The following is a 13,395-nucleotide window of genomic DNA, read 5'->3' on the forward strand; positions in this document are numbered from 1 at the left end:
CTGAAAAGCTATAGCCATCTTCTTCATGACCCAACCTTAAACAGTTGTTCTTTGTCCTCCGGAAATGTGAATTGGTGTTTCATATCTGTCCATAACATTTCTTTCTCGGTCTCGGGGACGATGTCAGCATCGATATCTGAGGCTTTACTTTTCTTTCATAGCTTGAAGCTAATGGGAATGTGGTCCCTGACATAACATCCACATTGATTGACCACTATCGTCTTCACACCCTTCGGAGACTTTGGTTCACCGTCAGGGTGGAGTGAAGTGATAATAGTGTGCCCCTCCATAATTTTCTTCGACCCTCGTTTCCGTTTTGGTTTCTTAGTCGACCGGATGCCTAGAAAAATATGTATTTAGTACGCATTGTACTTACATACAGAATTAATGCGTATGTTTATATGTATAAGCACGAATTGTATATATCTCGGTACTAACATCTTGCACAGTCATTTCTTCTGTCTGATTATCATCGCCATCGCCAATATCATTCAGATATTGGCTGCCATCGTACTCGGCTTCATCCTCTTCGTAGTGGTGCGTGCCCGTACCAATGATGTCCTCAAGAAAGGCCTCGTCGTCATCACGACAAAAGGGTTCCATTTCGTTTCCTATGTGAATCAACATATGTTTGATATGCAATTTTGTACTAATTAACAATGTATCAAAAAATTACAAGTGCACCTCCGATAAAGCCGTACAACACTGACATGGACAAAATTTCTAAAATTTACATCATATACATCTTATATACAATGTGCCCTAACATTTCTACGATTTTCTACTATTTTTCTACTATTTTTGTACTATTTTCACCAATTTCAAAGATTTTCTACTATTTTCTACTATTTTCTCCTATTTATAGTATCGCAAACTAAAATTAGACATAATTCCTAACATTAGGCCACTATTTACTTCATTGGTACAAATATCTACAATTTAGACATAATTTCTACAAATTTTTTACAATTTTCTACAAATTTTCCTACTATTTTCATCAATTTCTAGAAGTGTTCACAAATATCATCAATTTCTATAAAATATTGATATTGATACAAAAATATAATATGTGCAATTACACTACATGCTTAAATTACACAACATGATAAATAAAAGTCCTAATTAATATATACATTACACTACATGCTAGCTATCTAATACAAAATACTCATCATGAGATCTTTGGACCAATGCCTCGTGAACTGCCTCGCGAAGTTTTGTCACAGAACGGTCATATTCCGCCAACTCCGACTCTTCACGTCTTACATTATATCGAACCATCAACTCACGATCATCATCAGTACCATGCAACTCAACATTAAATTCATGATAAAATTTACGGCATTTCTAATAAGTAATATTAATAATATGTCAATTATATGTCTCACTAAGAAACAAAACTAATTTGAGTACACTAATCAGATAAATGTAAAAACCTGAACAAATTATTAGAATTAATATGAAAACATAAATTGTAAATCATAATTTTTTTGACACTTGTTGACGCTCCTTAGCGCCCCGATTTGTATACCGCAAGCGCACGGTTCGTGTAGTTTTTCCCTTAGAGTATTCCCCCAAGGTTTATCAATCCGTGGATCGACAAAGAACTACCTAAGGTTCTTACCTTCAAATTGATGCGAAGCCATGGTCCTTCATGCAAGAGGTGAAGGTGTTCCATGCAGCTCTTATTCCACTTCCCATGTTGGACATGATCAATCACGCTTAATGGAAAACTTGCCCAATCGTCTCTCACATCATCGTCACCTCCTTCTTTGTTGTCCTTCGTCGCTATCTTTCTTTTCACGGATTTTCCTCTCTGTACAGATTGGGAGTTGTGCCAACCAATTGACCCAATGCAAGGTGCACAAAATCTTCTTTCCAACAAGTCTTTATTTGCCCAAAAGCATTCCAATTGAGGGAGTTATGCCCCTTTTTTCCCGTTACTGCAATCTGCCCCCGTGCTGATTTCAGCACGTGTATCTCCGATGTTTGAGACATAGCTCCTCCCGTGGGTCTTCAATTATATTGATCATCGATGAGTTGAACTGAGGACTTGATGGAGATCCTAAATATTCAACTTTCTTGCATTGTAAATCTCTGGACTTGCGCACAAAATTGATGAGGCTTAGCGACGTCCGTTCTTGAAACTTGAAGATGTTGATGATGGTGTTCAAAATTTTGGGCACAGTTTCCCTCCTCATCATTTGAGTTTCATGTCCTGCATGGTTAGTGAAATTCGGGGCTTCTCCCAACATGTGCTCTTTTAGGGTCATGAGCTTGACCAAGCACAAAGCAAGATCGAGATTTGCAATTATTTGAAAACATATGCAACATAATCACATCCTCAATTAAATTTTATCAACAAGGCATGGTGTAATTAAATGCAGCATGTGTTTCTTGCATAGCGCGGAGCTCATTATTAGGCAGAGGTTCTTTAAGCATGAAATCAACCTTCTCAAGAAACTCTAGCCTATCATCATGAAAAGAACAAGGCATAGAATTTAAGCTTTCATTCCGACTATCGGTTCGAGCATGAGATTTTTAAAGATTATCAACAAAACCAATAGAAGCTTGAGAATTCAATGTATACCTTAGCCTTGGAGCTTTTTCATACTCATTGGAGTCGTGGTGCTTTGTGCGAGATGTCATCTTGATGCTCTTCGTGGTCCGTCGTGGTTTGCTTCTCACGTCTCCATGTGTTGAATGTTGCGCTCTTGTAATCCGTCGTGGTTTGTTTGCAACATCTTCGTTTGTCGAAGGTCGACCGCTTGTGCCTTCATTTACCAATGTCATTGGAGTTCTTCCTCTGCTCCTAGCCTCTGAATTTTATCATGTACGCTTGATGAAAACATCGCCCAAGCTCCCTTTCATTGTTGTCATCGTCATCTTCTCTATCTTGTTCTCATCGCGTTGCTCCTGTCTCTTCTTTATGGAATCTCTCCTGTATACTCAACAGAACATATACCAAAATATAGCTCTATTGAAAATTTTATGAAATTACCTTTCCAAAGAGTGGTCATTCGCTTTAAACGGAGTCCAAACGAGAGAGTTATGACCGTTTTACTTTAGCGCTGCGTGTTGTCCAGAAAATTTCAGAGTGCACGACTTTCGATGTTTTGGCCATAACTTGTTGTGGGAAACTTTGATTGACTTCATTCTTGATTCGTTGGAATCGGAACTTCGTGGAGCTTTTGAATATCCAAAAATATACTGCAATTTTCTTCTGAGGTCGAGCAGAATATTGATGAGAACAGTATCTTCTTGTGAATTCATCCGAAGATGTCAATGATCTCAATCATGTGGTCTTTGGAGCGTCTTGTCGTGTGTCCTTGGCTTCAAGGTCATCACCATTGATTCACCAGCGAGTAGCATGGCTCCAATGGTCTGTCTCCATGGTTCTTGCTTTGCCTAAGGTGTCGGGATCGAAGGAGGCTCCCGTGCTTTGTGTCGATGATCAGAGCGGTCTCTTTCTTTGATTGCACTCGACTAGAAGCTTCTTGAGCATCCCATGGAGAAGATGGGTGGCATCATGGTTCCTCTAATCTTGTTGCCTCTATCGTTGGTCAACTTCAAATCATCAACTTTTGTGCACAAGGTCCTCTAAACATCTTGCGACATCGTCATCACTTTCTCCATTATTTGTTGCTGCCTCTTCTTCGTTGAATTCCTTGATCATCCTGCACAGAACATGTACCAAAATTCTACTCCATGGAAAGCCTTATGAAATTACCTTTTCAACGAGTGGTCGTTGATCCTAAACGGACTCCGGATGAAGAAGTTATGGTCGTTTTACTCCTGCACTACGCTCTGTTCCGAGACATTTCAGAACGCGCAGCGTTGAAAGATTTTACCATAACTCTTCACACCGATCTCCAAAATTCACGATTCTTGATGCGTTGGAAAGTAGACATGATGGAGCTTCAAAATAATCTATTATTTGCTCATGATACTTCTCTGATCTTGGATGAAAAACTCATTACAACAGTAACACTTTGGAGATGATGATGATCCGATCGCACGATTTTCTTCGCAGGCATGCTTCATACCTATTGCTTGAACAAACAATTCTTCCCAAAAACATTAGTCTTTAAAATTAATTGACACGGCGGCGTACCTTGTTTATCATCTTTTGCTTTGGGGAGTGGGGACTCGATAGCGGATGCTGGGCCACTAACAAAAGTTAGCACCTACCACTAAAGAGCGAATCTTGATGTTGTTGCCGTCATGTCGATGTCGACGTTGTCGATGTTCCATGTCGAGACTCCTCGATCATCTTATTGTCGATTGTTGAAATTTGTCGAAGTGGATTATGGACTTCTCGAAGTCCAAATTTGGTGTCTAGCTTTTTCCACCTGCTTTCAAGGACACAAACAAGAAAACAAGGGTATATGCAATAATAAAAATTAGGGTTAGTCCAAAAAACTAGATAGATCGCCCTAGGGTTCGTGTTGACGATCCCCGGCAACGGCACCAGAAAAGCTTGTTGACGCTCCTTAGCGCCCCGATTTGCATACCGCAAGCGCACGGTTCGTGTAGCTTTTCCCTTAGAGTATTCCCCCAAGGTTTATCAATCCGTGGATCGACAAAGAACTACCTAAGGTTTTTCATCTAATCTAATGGATCTATCCTAACATGAAGCATTGATTGCATATAAAGGGTAAACCTTTAATAGATATGAGTGATATGTAAAGGTTGATCTCATCCATGAACATAGGCTTAATCATAGCAAAACCAAAGGCTTAATCAACTAGGCCTATCGTCATCTAGTTGTAGTTCAAGCTAACGAGCGAATAAATCATGCATCTCAATCAAAAGCATCTTTAAACCCAAAATCTCCAATCTGATCCCTCGATACTCCACCTACTTAGTGGCAACAGCCTGTCACGATGCCACCCTTTTCGACAAAAGTACCCTGAAGCAAGTCGAACCCCCTTTGGTAGTTCCGCCATGAACCTCTAGCCACCATGACTACAAGATCATGCTAAGCGATCTATCTCGATAATAGATCTAGGATGAAGCAAACCCAAAGAGAAGAACGAAATTGAAAGAGAGAACATGATCGATAATAGATTCGGAAGACATGATTATCATTACTCACATAATAGATTCGTTTGGATCATCACCGCCATGTGCACACCATCGATGAATCCAACTAGCTCATGAACTCCGCCATGGCACAACCACGCAGGGAGGCCACGGCGGCTAGGGTCGGCCTAAGCCATCTCCTAGACAACTTCGAAGACTTGCGGCAGCCGTCGTCTCCCTCCGGTCTTGGCCCTAGGTTTTCGTCGAGTTCTTTGTGGATGGATGCTTCGAGATGAATAAGGTGCGAGCTATTTATAAGCCAAGGAAGCCACCAGTCGAAGGGGAGGCCGAACCGCCTCAGAAACGGGCTAGGCCGGCTGGCCTACCCCCTTTCGGGCTTGCCTCGGTCTTATTTTTCGCGTGCAGACTCCTCGCATCTTCTAGAGTTTATGTCCTTCACGATTGCACCCCTTTTGACATCGTTATCTTGGAGATATCTTCGAGGAAAGGATAGGATAGGGAATCCTTCCTTAAATCTTCATTCGCTTTGCTTAATCCCGAAGTATCTTGATCTCATCTTCGTGGGCTTGGTCCTTTGGGCTCTCTTGGAGGATGGATGTGCATGAATGGGCTTCGAATCAACATGGGCTTTGGTCCTCCCTTTGGGCTTTGGCCTTCGTCTTTCTTCGTGTTAGCGCTCGATCACGGGCCTCGTCATTTCACGCTTTAAAATAGGCCAAAAACCTGCAAAAACAAAGTTCCTCCAAAATATATGTGCAAGTGTGAAAATGACCAATAATTAGGCCGGGGTTAGGACGGTTAGTGATTTTGATATTAAATTCATGCCATTATCAAGGATAAACAAGGGATAAAGTGGGTACTTAAGGAGCGCCAACAACACTCTTTAGTTCAACGCGAACACGTCGTTCCACGCCATAAGGGATGCGCAATCAATGTTCGCGGCTTTGTTTCAGGCTCACTTTCTCTAAAACCATCGAGAAGAAAAAATATTTGTTTAGAAACATGTCTATGTCATTAACCTTGACTCTGCAGTGATAACACTGACATTCGGGGCTACTATTGACATCCACGACACAGTGCGGTATAATAGGACCCAATGAAGGAGTACGGCCTTGGTCCAGATAATTTCATTCTCAACTCGCTCAAAGTGTGGATTTCATAATTGGGACCAAGATTGTACTCCTTCATCGCGTCCTCATATATACAGCACCGCATCGTGGATATCAATGCTAGCCCCGAATAGCAGTGTTTTCACTGAAGGATCAAGGTTAATGACATATTCATGATCCGAAACATATATTTTTTAAATTTCTCGATGATTTGCATATGAGCCCGAATAAATACATCATTAGAGTGCCAAAATAATGCAACTAAATGCATAACAAATACCAAACTAATTAACCATGCCACTTGAAAAAAATCTCTATAAATTATCCACATTGAAACTATCCAATACACCTTCTCCAAATTCAAGTAATGGGTTCTATACATCTCAAATCCATCCATAAATCATAGAAAATGTGCTCATTCTATATATTTCTAAAAATCACAAATATCTCAAACTACAGAGCATGAAACAAATAATAAATACCATCAAACAAGAGAGGAAGAAGTTGCAAACCTTTAGTGCACTTGGATGAGTGAAATCTCCACAAAACTTGAGAAAATGGGGCAATACCTCCTCTCTAACTCGCAATGGGAAGAAAGCCCGAGCTCGGTCAAATGGTTGGCTCGGGCTCGGGGAGGAAGAAGACGAGCTGATTTATAGTGGGCGGATTAGTACCGGCTGGTGGCTCCAGTCGGTACTAGAAGTCGCAATTTAGTACCGGCTAAAGCCACCAGCCGGTACTAAATTGCTCGGCTCCATTTAGTACCGGCTAGTGGCTCCAGCCGGTACTAAGTGGCCACCTATCCATTGCGCTCGGCTGTCGGTGGCGCACTTTAGTGCCGGCTAGTGGCTCCAGCCAGTACTAAATGGCTCCAGAAGGTACTGTAGCTTTGGCCCGGTACTAAAGATGCACGTTAGTACCGGGCCAAAGTGCGCCCTGTACTAACCTCTGCGGACGAATGAGAAGTTTTCTGGCAGTGTAACGACATATTCATGATCCGAAACATATATTTTTTCAACTTCTCGATGGTTTCCATATGAGCCCGAATAAATACATCATTAGAGTGCCAAAATAATGCAACTAAATGCATAACAAATACCAAACTAATTAACCATGCCACTTGAAAAAAAATTTAAAAAAAATCCTTATAAATTATCCACATTGAAATTATCCAATACACCTTCTCCAAATTCAAGTAATGGGTTCTATACATCTCAAATCCTTGCATAAATCAAAGAAATCGTGCCCATTCTTACTATTTATAAAAATTAAAAATTTCTCTAACTATGGAACATCAAACAAAAAATGAAGACCATCAAACAAGAGAGGATAAAGTTGTAAACCTTTGGTGCACTTGGATGAGTGAAATCCCCACAAAACTTGAGAAAATGGGCAGAACCTCCACTCTAGGTCGCCAAGGAGAAGAAGAACTCTAGCTCTCGGTTAAATGCTGGCTCGGGCTCGGGGAGGAAGAAGGGACCAGAATATATAGAAGAGAATTAGTACCGGCTGGAGCAACCAGCCGGTACCAAATGTCCTTGGAGCCATTTAGTACCGGCTGGTGGCTCGAGCCGGTGCTAAATGGCCACTTAGCCGTTGCGTGCGGTGTCGGTGGAGCAGTTTAGTACCGGCTGGTGGCTCCCATGACTACTGTTCCTTGCGCCCGGTACTAAATGTGAGCGTTAGTACCGGATGAAAGCGAGCTCGGTACTAACGCCCACGGACGAATGAGCTATTTTCTGGTGGTGAGTGAACAGCTGCCGTGCATGCTGTTGCTCTTGCTGCTGTGCTGCCGTTGTTTGCTCCCTGTCCGGCCGTGGAAACAAACCTTCATTCGCAGATCACGCACACATTCATATATAGCTGAGGTGCTCGCCACTGGACCGTCGGAGTAGTCAAGTAGAGATAGTCGTCACCGGGCTGCAGCTGGGCTGCCGTATGTACTCGCCACCGGAGCTATCGTTGATTCGTTGTGGCCATTGGATCGCTGCTAGCCTGCTATGAAGAGGACCTCTGCCGGGCAGCCGCGCTCGCCGCTGGAGCTCTTTGTCATGGCTGCCATGGCGGATAGCCAGCATGAATGGAGTTGCTGCCGAGTTGTCATGCTCGTTGCCAGAATTGCCATCGTGGCCGCAGTGAACAGTCACCGTGCATGCTGTTGCTCTTGCTGCTGGGCTGCCGTTGTTTTTGCTCCCTGTCTGGCGGTAGAAACAAACCTTCCATCTATGCCGGTCATGCAGTTGTATGCAACGAACAAGCATCACCTAAATAAATAAAGAATCTCACCCATAAGCATGAACGGCCATGTCATCGACGGCGAGGTAGGATGCTGGAGAAGCGCTTGATGAGGTGGCTGGCGGTGTCGGTGTTGCTGCCACCGGGGTGGCTGAAGATTAGCATTGGGATCATAGAGGAAGATCATAATAGGTCATCCCTCTGCTTTCTCAATACAATTGTAATAAGTTTCATTCGCACACATTCATTTTTGGAAGGCTAATGAATTTTCGTCAACCATCGCATCAAATTAATTCACTAATAATTCATCGCGTAGCAGTCCATCATGTAGCAGTAACTACACACTTCACTTTTTTCACAGAAACTACACACTTTAACTACACACTTCCACTTCGACGATAATACATCAAAATTTAGTTTAGGAGGCGAGGTTATCCTCTAAACACCATGTGCAAGTGATCGCGGCCCTTCATCGAGCAACCCACTTTAACTGACGACCGTCAAGTCGTGTCTTTTTCTGCAGACTACTGGCCTGGGCGGAATTTCTGCTCCTGCTTCAAAGGCGGTTGCTTCGGATGTTGGGCAAGCTTCTGCTTCAGTGCTTCCTTGAATGCATCGCAGTCGCAGCCATCGCTAGGGGAACCCTTAAGCACTACCTGGTTGAGAGAAATGAGATGCTCTAGTCCAGTAAAGTCCAACGACAATCCGTAACTGCAGTCAACCTTCAGCTGCTCAAGCTTTATCATCTGGTCAAGGAAGCTCACATGTATACTGGAGCGGCAAGCAATCTCAAGGGTATTCAGTTCATCAAAAAAGGCAGGTGCTGTAGAGCTCACCCTGGTAGAGCTACTATCCACCTTGGCACAAAACTTGATCTCACCACTATTATCATTATCTGTGACGACAAAACGAAGGCGTAGGGTATGCAGCCTTTTTAGCTTCCCGAGCTCCTGTATGTCCTCCATTGTAAACAAGGTTGTCATTTGTAAAGTCAACTTGGTGAGATTGTCCAGTCTCCCGATGTGCTTTGGCAACTTTGCTACATGCCCATAGAGCTTAAGGCGCTGTAGTTTCTCCGGAAGCTCAAGGAATTGCAGGAGGTGTTTGTCACTGCCTTTCGTGAGCCCCATTGACAAGGATGTCAAATTGGTGAGAGCGTGCCAGCTGATGTTAAACAAACCCCAGCTATTGTTGCCATTGATGCCAGACACTATGAGCTTGCGCAATTGGGTAAGGTAACTGAGCTCTCTCAGAATGGACTCTCCACCTGCAATATTGGCATATACAACACCCAATGTGTGCAAGTTCGTCAGCCTCCCGATCCCCTTAGGAGCCTTGATACCATGGCAAGTAGGAGATCCACGTCTGCTTGACTTGGGGGAATAGGATAACAGAGTGTGAAGTATCCTGGTCCTCCTTGGCCTGTATGGCTCCTCATTCATCTCCTCGGGACCGGGTGTGGTCTCACCAGCACGAATATACTGCAGCTTCCGTAGATTGATAATACTTTTTGGTAGTGTGATTATTTTGGTGTATCTGATATCAAGAGTCTGGAGCTGCCTAAGCTCACCCATGGAATCCGGCAGCTGAGAGATTGGTGTGCATCTTCTTAGTGACAAGAACTTGAGGCGAGGTATCATATCCCCGATTTGATCAAGGTCACCATTTTTTATATTTGGTGTACCTTCCAGATCAAGCACCCGAAGCACCCTCATCTTTTCGGAGATGAAGAATGGCTTCCAGTTTTCAAACACAGTCAAAGAACGTAACCTGGAGAAGTCCATGCTGTTGAACATAAATTCGTCTCCTTCCCAGCACTTCCTAATGGCCAGGTGCTGGCCAACACGTCCAGTGGTTAGGCTGCACTTCCCTTCCAATACAGAGACCTCCAGAGGAAGGAGAACTTTCTCTTCTGTTTGCCACGAGATGATGTACTCGAGGATCAAGCAATTCACCTGCCACGAGACCTTTCTGATGACATCGGTCTCAGTAATTGGTTGTTGTGCTTGCTGTATCATTCCAAGCTCAGCAATCTTGTTAAAGAGCTTCTCTGCATCGTTCTCCAAGCTACAGCTACCAATGCCCTTGGAGTATCCTTCTGCTATCCACCGCCTCACCAAATGCCTTTTACGGATCATTTTGTTTTCAGGGAAAATTGAGAGGTAGAAGATACATTTCTTGAGTAAATGAGGACAAGCATCAAAGCTCGAACTAATAGAAGTGAATATGCTCAGGAAGCTATCACACTTTGCCATGGTCACTTCATGCTTAAAGTTGTCATTAAGGCGTTTCCGCTCCCGTTCTTGTGTTTCTCTTGGTCGGTTAGCCAAGGGGCCCAAGTAGCTAGCCAAAGTGATTATTCGTTTGGGAACTCCATCGCATTTGGATAATAGAGGTTTGGCTTGCTCGATCATATTCTCATTCAGAGAGCTTCCAAATGGAAATACCTATTGTCAAAACAATTCAAAACGAAAAATAGTCACTACTTTGCTAACTATCCGACAAATTAGTCATGTTTAAACTTGATGGTCCTCGCCAAGAATGTTAAAGATCAAATTTTCTCTATGGCACTACAATACTACATCAAGTTTAGAATAGAAAAAAATACTTTTGGAAGACAAGTAGTTTGAAAATGACCCCATATGCTTGACTGCCTGTTCATCCATAATATAGTATATATAGCATAAACATGCATAAGTTGACTGTCTGTTCGTAGATAGATTAACCAGAATAAATTGGTGGGTGGCAGGCATGATTTACTTTCTAAGGTGTCTATGTTTAACTATCAGAACAAAGGTATGCATTTGAATAAAGTCTACACAGGAATGAACATTTTTGGCCCAATTAATGTATAAGGCTTTAGTGAACCCCATGAGTTGCATGTGAACAAAGAAATATGAAAATTAATGCTGGCTTTGAAATTAAAATTTCTTTGCTACTTATAAAGAGGAACAATTTTAACTTAATATAATATAACAACAAACAAGAGTCCATACTAATGGAATGTGCCACATATGGTTTTTAAAACGTGTCTGCACTAAACACATTGTAGATGGTTTTTTATGGGCCAACCTCCTAAACTGAACTCGATATGGCAAAAATCCGTCAATGATAATACATATTACATATATTAAAAAAGATCATTATACACCACAAACAGGTTCTTATGTGAGAACTGTACAAAATGTGTATAGTCATCAATAATTTCTTTCTTTAAAAAACTTTTATTCAAAAACTGTTTTAGATGTATATAGACATTAACAACTTTTTCAAAGAAATTGTTCATATTATAGTCATTGCTGACAGTTCTTAGACAATTCTTGCAATTAAGGACATACATTAATTTGTCTGTCTTTTACCTTTTGAACTAAGTTGAGTTTGGAATTGAGAGATTTGGTGTGAGTATATCATGTTGAGCGTCATCTCTAATAGAAGTTATAAATATTCACCAACATTTTGAGACTAATGAAAGTAGAATTTACACCATTCTAACATCTTCAACGGCGAAGCATGGTGAAGATGGCACAATGGTATGTAAACATAGTTTCACTAGGCATAAAAATTTACAAAACTTTATAAATTTTAGTGACAAGGATGGACATATATACTATATTCCTCTAAATCTCATTACCAAACTCAATTTCATTTAAAAGATTCAAAAAGAATTTTGGATCAACTAGAGCTTTTTAAAGTTAGATTCCACAATCTGGATGGATCCAAACATGCTCAAGTTTAAACCGATGATGCTTGTAGAAATAAGTTAATTTGGATTCATGCACAGCAATTGGGTGCATATTGGTTTCCATGTTCGCATTCCTCACCTCATCTCGTCTCTTCTGCAGGGGTGGAGACAGGGGGGGGGGCGGACAGGGGCCTGCCCCCCCCCCCCATGGTCCCCAAATTTACACTACAAATTTAAATTTTGATTAAATTTTTATCTAAATTTGTATGGTTGGCCCCCCCCCCTAACAATGAAAAAAACGACTTCCTGGCTCCGCCCCTGCTCTTCTGGCTAGGCTAACAAGCTTGGCAGCTCAAGAGAGCCAGATTGTCTCTCCCAAGAAAATGAGAAAAAGCTAGCTTTCACAAGTACGGAGGCAGCTAGCAAAGGATCCAAATAACATGCATGTACTGTCCAACTTCTTGCCCAGGAAGGCTAGGTGACCTCCAACATGGTTCCTAATGTGCACTAAGGTGTACAATGACCACACTATGCCTTAAACATTTCCATAACTAATGTGGGTGTCATGTTACACATATTTAAATAGTGAATAAACAGGAAGGACACACTATATAACAATTAAGATGAGTTCAAAAATGATGGGATTGTATAGTTTCTATTTGCGTTGGGGGATAGATGAACTTATATTGGAACCGTAGTAAGCAGTTGTATTCTGGAATTAGAGTATATGACACTTCGTAAATGAGTAAACATACCTTTCTGAAGAGGTCAAGGGCTACAGCAGCATCTAGAGGTTTGACATTGCACACTCTGCCAGAAGACGCTGCACAATGTGTGGCTACACTTTCTTTAGTAGTAATGACAATGATACAGTTTGCATAAGTTCCAGCTGATACCAACTCATTATTTATCGTGTCCCAGTCATTTTTGGACTGCAATCCGGCAACAACCACGAGACACTGACGCTCCTTAAGAACCTCCTTACACAATTTGATGGCATCATATTCAGCTTGAAATGCATCTCGATATATCCTTCCAGAATAAGGTGGTTCCAAATGCATATCCAGGAGTAAGCTCTGTGAAAAGTCCATGAGATTGAAAGGATGGGATACATTGACCCAAACGAACATATTGAACATTCCACGGTTATTGGCCACATAATGGTTGTAAACAGTTCTGACAAGAGATGATTTCCCAACACCATCATCCCCGCACACAGGGACTACATTTGATTTTCCTTGTGAGGAGTCTAATGGCAAGCCTATCAGTTTATCAAGTTCCTTCATTTCCGTATCGCGGCCCACAAGAAAACAGTTGTTGATC

The 13,395-nt window shown here is 41.9% G+C and overlaps 1 protein-coding gene across 1 annotated transcript; it reads right to left on the bottom strand.

The window, feature by feature from the left end:
- Window positions 1-8,656: 8,656 nt before the first annotated feature.
- On the bottom strand, window positions 8,657-13,358 carry LOC120645882 (disease resistance protein Pik-2-like). The gene is made up of 2 exons (XM_039922600.1): window positions 12,828-13,358; window positions 8,657-10,837 (listed from the first exon to the last, which is right to left on the bottom strand). Exons 1-2 carry the CDS (start codon window positions 13,356-13,358, stop codon window positions 8,915-8,917), a joined length of 2,454 nt encoding a protein of 817 aa, XP_039778534.1. The 3' UTR covers window positions 8,657-8,914.
- Window positions 13,359-13,395: the final 37 nt, after the last annotated feature.

The sequence above is a fragment of the Panicum virgatum genome, chromosome 8K (assembly GCF_016808335.1).
Source record: "Panicum virgatum strain AP13 chromosome 8K, P.virgatum_v5, whole genome shotgun sequence".
NCBI lineage: Eukaryota > Viridiplantae > Streptophyta > Magnoliopsida > Poales > Poaceae > Panicum > Panicum virgatum.